The following is a 15,133-nucleotide window of genomic DNA, read 5'->3' on the forward strand; positions in this document are numbered from 1 at the left end:
CTTTGCTATTGTTTCAATGAAGGATTCTGGCTTTAAAATGTCAAATAAAGAAAACACAAAGTAGATAGATATTAAGCAATAGCAATTTATTTAAACATAACCAATCCTAAGCCACAACACTGAATGACAAGACTCAAATGCTGTAGCATACATTGTATAAAATCGATCAGGTTTCAATGCCTTGGTTTGTTAAGTTTCTCCTGTATTGTCAGAAAGGTCAATGCAGATTACGCTGTTTCACTAAAATCATTAAATCATGTCTTTTATTCATTTTTGTAACATTTTGTAAGAAATAACCATTCAGTAGCACACAATTATATAACAAGGCAAAGTGCTTTCAAGGATTGCATTGTCACAAAATAATGAACAAGTTGGAGATTTGTTCAGGGCTGGAAGGGTATTTGTGTGTGTCTCTTTTAGGGAATAGATCTCTAACCCCTATTACTGTATCTCACATTGCTATGCTTCAGTCAAAAAGTCGAAGGTCGTTTGGTTGGGAGAGGTGATCGGAGTTGTGGTAGCATGATCACAAATTAAGGTCTAGATTTGTTTTTCCTTTTGAAGGCTTAAGGCTGGATGCAATAAGATTTCCCTTCACAAACACCACATGCGACATATATCCATAATTTGACTTCAATAACAGCTTTAGTTATTTGTTGCTTTTGTAATTAAGTTAGATGCGCACACATTCTCCCAATCTCTGGTAGTTGTACACACAGTTGCAGCTGTAAACTAGACTTTTAGACGTATGGCCCAACTTACACACTTACAGTAAAGACCCACCATACTATGAAAAACAGGATGATTACTGGTGGATAAAGGATACTTTCAGGAGGGGGTTTAAAAAGCAATCATAAAGTACCTTGTTGCAACAAGTATCTGAAGGATAGCAAACATGTACCAGAGACGAGGTTCACATGTATGCTACAACAGTTAGACCTTAAAAGAGATTTAATTCAATCATAATACAGTTTGGCTTCACATTCCAGTGGTTGTTGGGATATCATTTTTCTTTCCATGTTACAAGCGCAAGTACACACACACACACACAAAATCAAGCTCACTTTTTTTTGTCTTTTAGATCAAAAGTGATTAATATGCGTTCATATTTTTCAGACACTAGTATACAGTGAGCTACAAAAGTATTGGGACAGTGAAAATTGTTTTGGCTCTGTACTCCAGCACTTTGGATTTGATACAATGACTATGAGGTTAAAGTGCAGACTGTCAGCTTTACCTTTAGGGTGTTTTCATCCATATCGGGTGAACCGTTTCGAAATTACAGCACTTTTTGTACATAGTCCCCCCAAAATGTGTCACTGTCACACTACTTTTGTAGCTCACTGTAGGTGGTTATGAGCTAAGGAGACAAAGAGTAGCTGTGCATCAAGGAGGTAGGCAAAATAAAACATGATCATATCAATTACATTAGTAGTAAAAGTAACTTTCAAAATAGCATGGACATTTGAGGTGAGACCATTTGTTTTAATTTAAATGTATTAATTGTAACTGATATATTTTTGAGGTAATATGGATTCAAAAATCACACGCTAATAAAACTTATAAGAAATGTTTACTGAACGCTCTAGAAAATACTGAATGCAGGCATGCTCAAGCTCTTCACCAGGCAGCAGTACTTCAAAACAGAGCCTAAGGTGCCAAAGAGAAAGCATTTCATGCACTTCCACACTTTCAACCTCCTAATTTATAGTTTGGCCTAAATGAAGCACAATAACACTTTCATGATCACCTACAGTTCATGCTGAAGTCACATGGGAAGTCATCGGCTTGGCATATTTTATCCCTTCTACGGACTACAACCAGATAGGGACTATTAGTGGTTAAAATATCTGCCTAACATTCAACTTTTTGACCAATTACTAACTTTAACCCGAAACTTCCAAGACGGTGAAAAAAAATTGCAGCGAAACAAGAAGCCAATGAAATTCTAGCAGAGGCAATATGGACAGTCAAAGCACATAATAATTCAAGGTTGTAGCCCGTAGACCGGGCTTGTGTTACATTTTGCTTGGCTGGTCTATTGGAGTAAACAAATCCTAGCGTAATACAAAGCAATGTCCAATGATTTTGAATCAAACCGAGACGCCCTCCTGAATAAGACGCTAATATATCCAGAACCAAAATAAAAGGACTACCAACCACCAACGTCAAGCGTTCAATTACACCAGTGCTTTAAATGTCATTCAAAAGGTCTGTTAATGCATATTAGGCTACCCCACATAGCACATAGGATACTGTACTAGAAAGCAGTAAGCCTAACCTTACGTTATCATTTATTTTCAAATATGCTCAAATGAACAATCAAATTTAAAAGGAGTCAACCAAAAACTGTTACAGGCCATTGCACCAGAATCTTACGTACATCACTTGTGTTTCAAAGGAAATGTATTTCACGTTAATAAGAAAAAAAAGAAACAATATTCTTTACGGCATTTATGAACCAGGAAGTGGGTAAAGAAATACAATAGACAGGAATGAATACACACTTTTTCTTTGCCCTTTTTCTGATAGCGGTTCATATTACCGTCGCACACTCTTGACCTCATACTCACTAATGAAGACATGACAGCTAACTGCCCAAATCATCACACACGAACACACTTAAAAACACAGAACTCTATGCCTACTCACTGTACTATAAAAGTAATCAAAACATTGTTAAGTTTTATGGCATAGCAATCCTTGTCCACAAAATACAATCTTCTTCCACCACCTATTCTTAGGACATGTTGCAGTACAGAGAACAAGCTATATACACACACACACACACAACTAAAGGGGTTGCATACAAACTAGCCTATAAAATGCCTAAGCCACAACTTTTAATTCGTGATTATCTTAAATCTGTTCATTTTGTAGAAGGGGGGGTTATACAGACGACAACTAAAACTACATCCCGATCAAATCAACATACCGCTAAAATGGTACTACAAATGTCACAACTATAAGTCTTGCTTTATAATAATTTACCATGTTAATTTCAATACCATTTAGTTAAGTAAATCAACAACAATCTCTACACACTACTCTGTCTGAAGTGCAGTTTAGTGATGTTGTGCTTAGAACACCCAACAAAGTGCACTTGCCAATATTGCTTTTATTATGAATTCACACTAAAACTCCAGTATTATCACTACTGGGATTCAACACTATTTCAATGTGTTTTTTCAGGTCCCTTGACAAATATGGCAGGCAAGCAAGCAAGACAAAGGCAAGAATCAAACGAGAGCAAAATAAACTACAGTCAAGTTGTACATCCAGAGGGTGTTTGGATTCATGACATCAGCATGAGTGTTTCTTTGTATATTTCTCCAACCAATTAACAATTGCTCGAGGAGTTGAAGCCACAGTGGACGACATGGATGATAAGACTGGGAAGCACTAGAATCATGTTGTGTTTTGAATTAACAACAATGGCTCACTGGCTTCACCGGGTCTGTAATTGTGAGCAGTTGTGTTCCTGGGAGGTGTGACCTCCACTTTTATCAACAATAAGGCTTTCAATTGGCATGAACGGAAGACCATTTTGCTGATGTGTAAAATAAAAACTTTTTTTTCAAGGACTTGGTTTTCGCTCAATGGTTTTGTAAGGACACAGTTTAGTATGCCCGTCTGTATCACGACAAAGTGTCAGTCAGGATTGTATTTGGTGGTAATAGAGGAGCTGAGTTTCGCAGTTTACAAGGTAACATTCTTTAACTATAACAATTTTGACCAGCCATGTGACATACAGTATATGAAGAAATACACAGAAGTCTCATAAATAAGTTACTTTATGATGTGGATCTAAAACAACTTCCGGTCCAAGACATTTCTCTCCTTTGGTTGCCTATCGAGGCATTTCTTTAATGGAAATACCATGATTCAATATCCTAATTTAACCTTTATTTACCCAGGCAAGTCAGTTAAGAACAAATTCTTATTTTACAATGACGGGCTACCCCGGCCAAACCCTCCCCTAACCCGGACAAAACTGGGCCAATTGTGCGCCGCCTTGTGGGACTCCCAATCATGGCAGTTTGTGATACAGACCCAGGATCGAACCCGGGTCTGTAGTGCCTTAGACCAGTGCGCCACCCAGGATTCCTACTTGCATTGCCCCATCCAATGGGTGGCTGTCAAGAAGCAGTCGAGTCATAAAACCATCAAATCAAAGAAGAAGAAAAAAAAGTGACAAAAATAGTTGCATAATATGTATCACATTTACTCTCCAATGAGGTCCAATATATCAATAAAATGCACTGGTTTGGGTAAAAATCATTGCGAGACATAACATCTTGAGGTAAGCTGTTCAATGTCTGATAACGGCTAATCAAGTAATACATGAAGGCAGACAAAAATAGTGTGGACATTACTATCCACTAAGGAGACAACACCAGTGCATCCCTCTATAGTCTTTTTGGAGGGTCAACTCAGTAACTGTCCTTGAAGAGGAAGAGAAGACAGACAAAAGAAAGCAATTGGTGGGTCTACATTGTCTCTGAAGTATTTCAAAGAAGCCAAATACTGTTAGAGAATAAAGTCAACCCATATCAGTTTGCTTTGTTTTGAACAAGTTACTAAGCCTTAACTAACTTCAGAGGCACAAGAGTGACAAACGTAATCAAACAAGTCAGGACCAGACAACATGGGCCACACAACCTGAGGGTCGAATAGCAGAAAAGTGGGACCGACAGTTTGGTTCAAGAATTTGAATAAGCATGTAAATCTTGTCAACGTAGTAGTAGTTGTACAACATAAACAAATGAATAATGAAGCCATAAACATAGCCTAGAAGCTATAAAAATCAAGAATCTTAACATGGTCAGACATGCTATCTTCTCTAAGAAACATTTTGTCTACATAGAGATAGGACGGACATGCAGCAGTTGGAATCATGGAAGAACTTAATAGTGTGCTTCACGCATGAATCTGGACATTGAAGATGACATAATTCTGTCAATTTCAAGAGGTGTTTGTTTTGGTGATCAAATGTAATTTATGACTATAAACGTCATGAGATGAATGAATCTTGTTTAATCCATTTAATATGATGTACCGCTTTTTTACATGCTTACTTTTTTTGAGAAAATTGTAGCCATTTATTTTCAACAAATTCTAATAACAAAGAAAGCTCTAATTCTGCAGTTTATATTATGCTTGGAGAAGAGGAAATGTTCACGGTGTTCTCTTGATTTGAAAGAATCCTTTCAAAATGGGAATAAAAAACTTTTAAAAAAGGTAACTGCCTAGCTATTGCCTTAATCCAATGCGTTTTCAAGTAATGAAGGACATCGATGTCCTAGAGGTAAGTGGGAGATATCCCAGAGGACTGTGTTACAGACAGCATCACCATGGTGATCACTGGCATAACTAAAAGAAACCAACATGCTCTTTGTTTCAAACTTCTATCCCTTCCACACCTAATTTAGAGGTTATTGAATGAGCATGACATAAGTGTTCGATACCATATGAATGCTTTCTCACTAGAAGGACCATAGTGTCTCATCAAGATAAAGGCAGCTACATTTGGCCACTATATCAATAGTGTATGTTCTTCCTATTCTCCAATTTCAACGCGACCCTACTTAGTCTCTCTTCCCACTCACATATCTGATGGCAACATTTTGTCAGTTGCCCAACATCCATAAGTACTCTTAATCTATACATAACAAACAAAAAGGAATGAAATGAAGATGTGCTGAATCTGTTTCCTTCCAAAGTTTTCAATAGTTCTTTCCAACTTCTCCTGTAACTCAGTTAACAGTACGCTGACTCAACTACTTCTGTGCAATTTTACCATCTTCTACCCTACTACCCATACTGCTTTTTCAAAATACAACTTGATCAGTCTTCCACCATGCACATTCACAATTATCTAATGCTATCCATTTCACTCCATCCACTGGCCAAAGCGCCCATGTCTCTCATTCCTACAAACTGAAGCATTTTGAGAAAGTTGTCCATCTTTGCCATTTGAGCCATTGTAAGGTATTATCGTCCTTAGTCCTTTACAACAACAAAAAAATTCTACACAGATGCATTTCCATACCATACTGATAATAACATTTCAGATGTTGCATGTGAGACATCAACCAAAAATGGTGTCTAATTGATACATTAGTAAATGCATTAGATGCTATCCAGAATTACAATTCTACCTTCATAAAAAAGGATAAATTATAAAGGATCTAATCCTCTTAAAAAAATTTAAAAAAAACTTGTTCCTCTTTGTGCTGAGCATCACACAAATACCATCTCCACTGAGAATCAAAGACAATTCCTTTTTTCGTAGACAAACAGGGATTTCTAGGGCACTTGTGAGTCTAGGTAACAGAATGGGGTGTTATTAAGGTAGACTGTTTCGATGGACAAAAACGGACACATTCCCAAAATGTAAAAATCGGCTATGCGCTACAAACAAAATATAGAGTACAAAAAAACAACTATACATCATTTCAGAGAGGTTTTGTAAGGCAAACTTGATAGCAGTCCATGGTGAGTCCATGGTTAACAGGAGGGATAGCAGTCCATGGTGAGTCCATGGTTAACAGGAGGGATAGCAGTCCATGGTGAGTCCATGGTTAACAGGAGGGATAGCAGTCCATGGTGAGTCCATGGTTAACAGGAGGGATAGCAGTCCATGGTGAGTCCATGGTTAACAGGAGGGATAGCAGTCCATGGTGAGTCCATGGTTAACAGGAGGGATAGCAGTCCATGGTGAGTCCATGGTTAACAGGAGGGATAGCAGTCCATGGTGAGTCCATGGTTAACAGGAGGGATAGCAGTCCATGGTGAGTCCATGGTTAACAGGAGGGATAGCAGTCCATGGTGAGTCCATGGTTAACAGGAGGGATAGCTCGGCTATTAGCGCTAGTGCCCATTGTTGACAAACAAAAACTAGAGAGGAACTTAAAGTATCATTCACCAAATGATTTCTAAGAGTCAAAACGATTATATTGGAGTGAGGCTTGTACCGCTAAATGTAAGGCATATATGCTGGATGTACCACGTTTTTAGGTTAACCCATCCGCAGAATGCAATAATACCCTTCAATGGCACAAATTAGTTAGCCCTCCCTTCATATCAAAAGATGAAACACAATCCTACCACATCTATGCATGAGGAGGCAGAGGTAAAGATAATTTTTGCTTTAGTTCATTTTTCATTCACTTTTTAACTTAAACAGTGCAGCAAAAGTCAGTTACTCGAAAACCAAAACCTCTGCCATAATTTAGACCATACATTCACTTTTTTTTTGTCAGCAATTGACTAATATGGCTTAGTTAAGATGTCTGCAAATGTACGTAATATCTCAAATTTCAGTAAATAGTCAAGTGTTTTTCAGTTTCATCCCCTGCTTTTTGGCAACTCAATGAAAGGCAGCGCAAGTATCATTTTTTTTTTGCTGCACACCCCAAGGTGCGACCATAGACTTTTCACTGCTCTCTTATGCTAACCCCAAAGAGAAACATGCCCCTCCAATTAAAACAGTGTCTCTCTCCCACAAGCACATCACACATGATTGTGAAGATCAGTCACCAGTTCATCTTGTCTCATCTCTCCACTGAAGGTATTGTTTTCCCTAAATAGAAGTTAATATCTACATCGGTAACATACTGTATGTACCAGTATACATAAATACACATATAGAGATATTAAATATACAAAAGTGCTTATTCTTGAAATAAGTGCTTTGGGTCAGGACTGAGTGAAAATTGTTGTTTTTGTTGCATCACTGAAAATCTAAAATGCTTTCCGACATTCTATGGCCCCAAAGATCACAATACTAGGTTCATCTATGTCCACAGTGTAAACAGAATAGTTAAATGGGGAGGGAGGAAATAAAAACTTTTTTTTAAAAGGGGAAGGAAAGGGGTTTGGGGGCAGATCATTAATTTAGTCCTTTAACTCTTTACTTGTGTGTCTTTACACATCCAATTGATCAGTAAGGATTCAGTTTCACATTAAAACTTATTCCAAAAAGGAGATTTGGGTTTTCAATGTCATATCTAACCAGCCTAAAGACAACAAAACCGTAGGCTACACCAAATCCACGGTCAATGAAATGTCACACCGTTACACAATAGAGGACAACAAAAAAATGATGGGATCTAGTAAGTTCCTATTCTCTCATTTAAACCAACCCAACGATTATAATTAACATAGCAATTCACCCTAGAACATTATTAAATGGCTTACTATTCAATGTGATCTCACCTCATCGAACTGGGCCTAAACCTTCTCTGACATCATATAAAAAGGCTTATGTAAAATGCCACAAAAATTTCAGGTAGCTTAATACAATCATTTTTTTCTGCATATTAGTATAAATATGAGGAACAACGACACTGGTTTTGGATTTTGCTATTCCTACATCATGTAAAGGATATTGACTTTGTCGTCTTATTCTTTCTTAAAAGGCTTTGACATTAAAAACCTTGTGGAACACCATTACTGGCATCTGAATAGGTGCAAGATAAGCGTTTACATTTTTAAGATTCTCTTTTTTTTCCTTTTTTAAAACCCAGTTCCTTCCCAGCCCTATGACAGAATGCACCAGGAGCTGACAACGAATCTCAGGCTGCAATATGATTCACAAATTGACGCATCAAATGTTTTTTTTTCCCTTCTTAATATAATGAATAGTATGTACATCTAAGGAGATGTGCAAAATGATTTCGATATTCCATTCAAAAGAGAACAATTCTAGGTTACACAAATCGATAATAGGAATGAGGCATATCCAGAGAGAAACAACAACGTAACGGAGAAAGGGGGTTAAGGTTGTCAGTGTATAACACAATGGAGGTATTTGTACCAGATATGTCAACATGGTGTTCTTGTTGCCGCGAAAGAGAAATGGGAGCACACATACTTCAAAACGGGTGTAAAGAAATCCTCAATTACTTTTAGGATTCTTTGACATTCAAATAAATAAAATCCTGAAAGACACTTCTTAAAAACAACTTCCGAAAAAAGCATTTACTTATAAATAAAAAGCCCTTGTGATGCTGATTGTCATCTCAAAAAATAAAAAGGAAAAAAAAAGTAGCTGTCCATACATAACCGTACCAACATAATATAAATATTTGTGTTTTTGTGTCAGCCATACTTTGTCAATATGGTGTACTGTTAAGAGAAAAGATATGCATCGGTACAGTAACACTACTTGTGCAATTTTGCCATCTAACTACATTTATGTAATATCGAAAATACAGATACAAAGCAGGCTAATGCATAATGTTACAGTACACCATGGATTTAAAAATACTTTTTCCTGTTAAAATATTCAAACTAGTTTATGAATGTTTGACTAGGGCCAAATGCTAATAAAGATTGATTTTGTAATAGATTTTTTTGGGGGGGAATCTCTACAATCTCAAGAAAACAATTACAACGGAGTGAACATCATTTTGAATTCTGTTCAGATGAACATAACTAACAATCTTCATAAATAGCGTAATCAACTGACACCCTTAAAACTAAACTGATTCAACTACTGTGCAAAAGGCGGCAGAGAAGCGTTCAACAGAAATGAATGGATCTATAGTGTGGCCCAAACAGAGGTCAATGAGTTGCGTTGTTAAAAGCTTTGAGGTAAGTACAAGACGTGCCTAATTAAAATGTAAAAGGAATGCATTTGTGTTTTTGGCTGTACTTTTGACAACTCCCAATGCTATGCCTATCAACGTGACAAGTGTTGACGTGACAAGTGAGGATTACAGCACATGCCGTTTGATTGTGATTACAGACTTTTTTTTTTCAAGTATCGCTGTTTGGAAAGAATAGAGAAACAATAAAAACACATTCTACCTATTCCATTTGAAAAATAATACTTTAACTTTGGAGGTAGTGCAAATTATTTTCTTGAAAACTTGAAGTCATCCCCAATGTTGAGGTAAAAACATGAACCTTTCCACACAGCAAACTGCATGAAAAGAAAAAAATGCTAAAGAATTTGAAGTCTGTTTGAATATTGCTTCCCAAAAAAATGTACACGCCAAATGTAGACCCGCATTGACTGAAACCGTGAATAGAACCCATGGAAAAGGCAGCAATATTTTAGCAGCTATATTGAAAACACGTCTTCGCTCTTTATTTTCCTACTGGAGGCATGGCCTTCTTGTGCAAACATATTAGACTGTCGATTCACAAGTAAATACGACGACCATTTACATTATGTAAACAAGTGTTTATACGACAGCAACAAAAATAGCTTATGCTGCTCAGTATGTGTGCTAAACCCATTTCTCTTAAAATCTACATTTCATCCTTTAAAAATGTCCCACTAGCATTGTTCTCTTTTTAAATCTTAAATAATCAGGGATCAGGTGGGGGATCAGAGGGCATAAACTAGGTGAGGTTAAGGGGTTGTGGTCGTCTCTCAGTATTCCATAGGCACAACATTGTTAAATATCCAGAAACGTCTTAGAACCGCCTTTAGGTTCTAAGGTACCAAAAGTATTCTATGACAGTGACGAGCGGGAGTCGGGTTCAGGCAAGACCCACAACTACTCCCTTCAGTATGGACTCAGTGAGAGGGGGCTAATGCAGAAAAACCCAGCCAACAAAAGTCAGGCATCTACTGGACCTGGTGGATGTCACTCAGACGGCCTTAGCCAGTGGGAGGTGCTTGTTATCGGACTTCTAGCTGAATCAACACCAGCTTGTCACCGCTTGTTTTCAAATCCAAGGGCTTCTCTGCAGAGCTCTCAACTCACCCAGACCCTTAACTGTACAGTCAAACCCAGCGACGGTCTATTACTCTCTCCCACTTTCTCTCGTTCCTTCCCTCGCTCTACTACTTCCGTTTTATTCTAGTCTTCGGAGAGAGGCACAGCACTGGAAATACCCACACATGCTGCATATTGCACCAGTTTCAGTCAGAGTAGAAGTTGGCGAGGCACCGTTCTCCTTCCACTAGGTCATCGCTTTCACTGGGATTTGCGAGGTAAGTTTATTCGTTGATGAAGTGCAATATCAAAAATTCACAATAATTTAAATTGAATTTAGAATTAATTTAGACTGTAGCTTATAACACATGCTTGTGAATCTGTTGATTCAACAAAACCGTGATAACTTCATGATGATACAGAAACTCTGCCGGTACGATTCAGAGGGACTCAGTGACGTGCTCTGTCCTGGACACTGGACAGAGGGCGTCTGACCTAAGGCCAGGCCAGCAACGGCAGACAGACGATATGCCACAGAGGAGAGGCAAATAATTGCATATAGGTTTGACTGCACCCATAAGGGATTTAGTTTTTCTTTAAAACACACTCAGACAAACGCACGTGCACATATACAGACACACACATCCAAACACACACACACACACCCAAAACACATACCCAAAACGCACACGCGCACTTACACACACGTGAATCAAAGTATATTCCTGCTCTTGTTGTGTGTTAGAAGGGAGGGGGGTCCCCCGGATCATAGTGGATTAAAGAGGGCAGATCTGGCTAGTTAAAGATATAAGGGGACAGGGTAGGGAGGTCTGAGGGGAACAGGTTGGGGGTTCGCTTCACTCGGTGAAGCAGCCGTCCAGGCCGGCGGTGCTGTGGCGGTCCTTGGCGTAGGCGTGGCGCAGGGTGCCGTTGGGCAGGGGCCCGCAGGTGGTGGCGATGCCACAGTGCTTCAGCAGGTTGAGGCCAAAGGAGGCGGCGGCGCTGGCGTCTTTGGGAGGGAAAGGCTTCATGGTGGAGAGGATCAGGGCCAGGCAGTCCGCCACGTCTTTGTTAGGGGCACAGGCCAGGGCCGGGGTGTGGCCTGACGATAGGAGACAGAAACACGCACACTGATTAAAATACATATTTCACATTTAGGAAGAACAAATTCCCTTTTATGGTTCCCAATAACAACCTGCTTCGTCAAGAGGTGAACATGCATATCAGACACGCTATCCGAAGCGACATAAGAAAATAGCCAACACTAACCGACACTGTGGTGACTCACCCTCCTCATCTATAGCCATCACAGCTGCCCCCTGGCTGAGGAGCACCTGGACCACTGTAGCCAGACCGTTCCTCGCTGCGATATGAAGGGGCCTGGGGAAGAGGGAAATGAGATAAACAGTCAATAGACCACCTGGGTAAACAAAACGCTAGGTCTTCACGGCTTTGTATAGATCCCCCAGCTTCAGCTCTCACTCACGTTAACTCCTGGAGTTAGGAGTCATACAGACTGGGAGTTTAAAAGGGCTGAGTGAGAGATGAAGGTTGGGTTTCATACAGTGTTGAACAGTGTCTTTCATGAAAGGCTGAGTCGCTGTGATGATGATGATGATGATGGCTCACATTTGCAGTGCACTGTTTGTTGCATTGATGAGGGAGGGGTCGCTGATCTCTCCCAGGATTAACAGGGCACACATCTCATGAGCCTGCGGGAGAAAACACATTAAGTAAGCAAGCAAGCCGTGTCCGAGAACAGCCTATAAAGGCAAGCACTCCTGTTTCTGTACGGCAAGACAGCTTGATGTAAAAATATACCCCGTATTGCAGAGAAACGCATAAAGGTCAGGTTTAGTACACTGGGGTTTAAACATTAGTACACACATGCCATTTCCCTGCCACTTAATAATGCTTTGGTATCAACAGTAATATACATGAGCAATCTGAAGGTTTAACCTGTTAGGGCTAGGGGGCAGCATTTGCACGTCTGGATAAAAATGTTTTACCCGATTTAATCTGGTTACTAATCCTACCCAGTAACTAGAATATGCATATACTTATTATATATGGATAGAAAACACTCTAAAGTTTCTAAAACTGTTTGAATGGTGTCTGTGAGTATAACAGAACTCATTTGGCAGGCAAAACCCTGAGACATTTTCTGACAGGAAGTGGATACCTGATGTGTTGTATTGACTTTAAACCTATCCCATTGAAAAACACAGGGGCTGAGGAATATTTTGGCACTTCCTATTGCTTCCACTAGATGTCACCAGCCTTTACAAAGTGTTTTGAGTCTTCTGGAGGGAGATCTGACCGAACAAGAGCCATGGAACGATGATGTCCCATTAGACACCTGGCGCAGAGTATGCATTCGTCCACCTTGAATATTATTCATGTTCTGGTTAAAAAAGGCCCTAATGATTTATGCTATACAACGTTTGACATGTTTGAACGAACGGAAATATATTTTTTCCCCTCGTTCATGACGAGAAGTCCGGCTGGCTTAGATCATGTGCTAACAAGACGGAGATTTTTGGACATAAATGATGAGCTTTTTTGAACAAAACTACATTCGTTATGGACCTGTGATACCTGGAAGTGACATCTGATGAAGAGAATCAAAGGTAATGGATTATTTACATAGTATTTTCGATTTTAGATCTCCCCAACATGACGTCTAGTCTGTATCGCAACGCGTATTTTTCTGGGCGCAGTGCTCAGATTATTGCAAAGTGTGATTTCCCAGTAAGGTTATTTTTAAATCTGGCAAGTTGATTGCGTTCAAGAGATGTAAATCTATAATTCTTTAAATGACAATATAATATTTTACCAATGTTTTCTAATTTTAATTATTTAATTTGTGACGCTGACTTGACTGCCGGTTATGGGAGGGAAACGATTTCCTCAACATCAATGCCATAGTAAAACGCTGTTTTTGGATATAAATATGAACTTGATAGAACTAAAAATGCATGCATTGTCTAACATAATGTCCTAGGAGTGTCATCTGATGGAGATTGTAAAAGGCTAGTGCATCATTTTAGCTGGTTTTATGGTTTTGGTGACCCTGTCTTTGACTTGACAAAACATTACACACAACTCTTGTAAATGTACTGTCCTAACATACTCTAAATTTATGCTTTCGCCGTAAAACCTTTTTGAAATCGTAAAACGTGGTTAGATTAAGGAGATGTTTATCTTTCAAATGGTGTAAAATAGTTGTATTTTTGAAAAATTTGAATTTTGACATTTATTTGGATTCAAATTTGCCGCTCTTGAAATGCACCTGCTGTTGGAGTGCACCACGGGTGGCACGCTAGCGTCCCATCTAGCCCATAGAGGTTAACGCAGTTCTCCAATGATATGTGGACCTGTCATGCTTGTTTTCTGTATAGTTGATAGATGCCAGAGTTTTTAAATAACTTAGGTTGTGAATTTGGCTACAGTGAGTCATCATTCTAAATAACAGTAGACCGTGTGTCAGCCACGAGCGTATGACAGAGTGTCTTGCCTTGCTGCAGGACGTGTGTGTGTGTGTGTGTGTGTGTGTGTGTGTCTCACCTTGCTGCAGGCCAGGTGAAGAGCGGTGTTGTCGTTGACATCCAGCAGGGTCAGGTCTGCCTTGGCCTGGTGCAGCAGGATCTCTGTTGGGTTCACACGTCTCTCACAATTACACATCATCATCATCATTCGGCTGCAGAACAGTCGACAACAAGCTTCCTCCACTTGCCACGGTCACTAGCAAGGGTTGCTATTTGATGTGGTGTCCACAGTTACACAGTCCATTAATACATTTAATGAATACATATAAAACAAAAACATAAATGATGTATACTAAACTAATAAACCCACTAAACGTTCCGTTCTCATATTTACTGGGTGCAATTATTCACATTATCTCATTTCTGGCCACTCACCGACGGCTGCGGTCCGTCCGTTGTCGGAGGCAACCATCAGGGCGGAGCGTCCTGTGGTGTCCACGGCATTGACCTCTGCCCCCTGGACCAGGGCCAGCTGCAGCCCGACCACACTCTCCGAATAGGCAGCTGCATGCAACGGGGTCCTTCAGGCACAGCCCAGGACAGCCACAACCAGACAAACAAGACCGAAGACAGGTAAGCGAGTAGCAAGCTGCAATACACTAGACTTGACAGAGCTCCGTACACAAAGGCATATGCAGAAAGTCAAGACAGACACACACCTTCCTTTGGCGTCTCTGATGTTCACCATCTGAGGTCCGACCGTCTCCACCAGTAGTTCAGCAGCACCATCATGGCCATTTATTCTGGAAAGGAACAAGACAAACTGTGAGAAAACATCCTCCATCTCTCTGTCATAAAGAAAAAGGACAGCAGCAGCCAGGCCAACATTCTGATGGATTCAACACCCCGTCTCATCATTCCGACAGTTTTACGTTTTTCAAAACAGAAGCTCTGATAATAATAGCGGAA

The 15,133-nt window shown here is 39.6% G+C and overlaps 1 protein-coding gene across 2 annotated transcripts in view; it reads right to left on the bottom strand.

Annotated features, from left to right (window-relative positions):
- Positions 1-65: 65 nt before the first annotated feature.
- Positions 66-15,133, bottom strand: part of LOC106565408 (serine/threonine-protein phosphatase 6 regulatory ankyrin repeat subunit C) — a 42,484-nt gene continuing 27,416 nt past the window's right edge. The window contains exons 23-28 of one of the 2 annotated variants that reach the window (XM_014132507.2): positions 14,884-14,967; positions 14,600-14,745; positions 14,244-14,326; positions 12,306-12,388; positions 11,946-12,056; positions 66-11,778 (exon numbers count right to left, since the gene is read on the bottom strand). In XM_014132507.2, the coding sequence (XP_013987982.1) occupies positions 11,748-11,778; positions 11,946-12,056; positions 12,306-12,388; positions 14,244-14,326; positions 14,600-14,745; positions 14,884-14,967 (538 nt within the window). In that variant the 3' untranslated portion in view covers positions 66-11,747. The remainder of the gene's footprint in view (positions 11,779-11,945; positions 12,057-12,305; positions 12,389-14,243; positions 14,327-14,599; positions 14,746-14,883; positions 14,968-15,133) is intronic. The other variant, XM_014132506.2, reaches the window with a different exon arrangement.

This window comes from Salmo salar, chromosome ssa12 (assembly GCF_905237065.1).
Source record: "Salmo salar chromosome ssa12, Ssal_v3.1, whole genome shotgun sequence".
NCBI classification, from domain to species: Eukaryota; Metazoa; Chordata; class Actinopteri; order Salmoniformes; family Salmonidae; genus Salmo; species Salmo salar.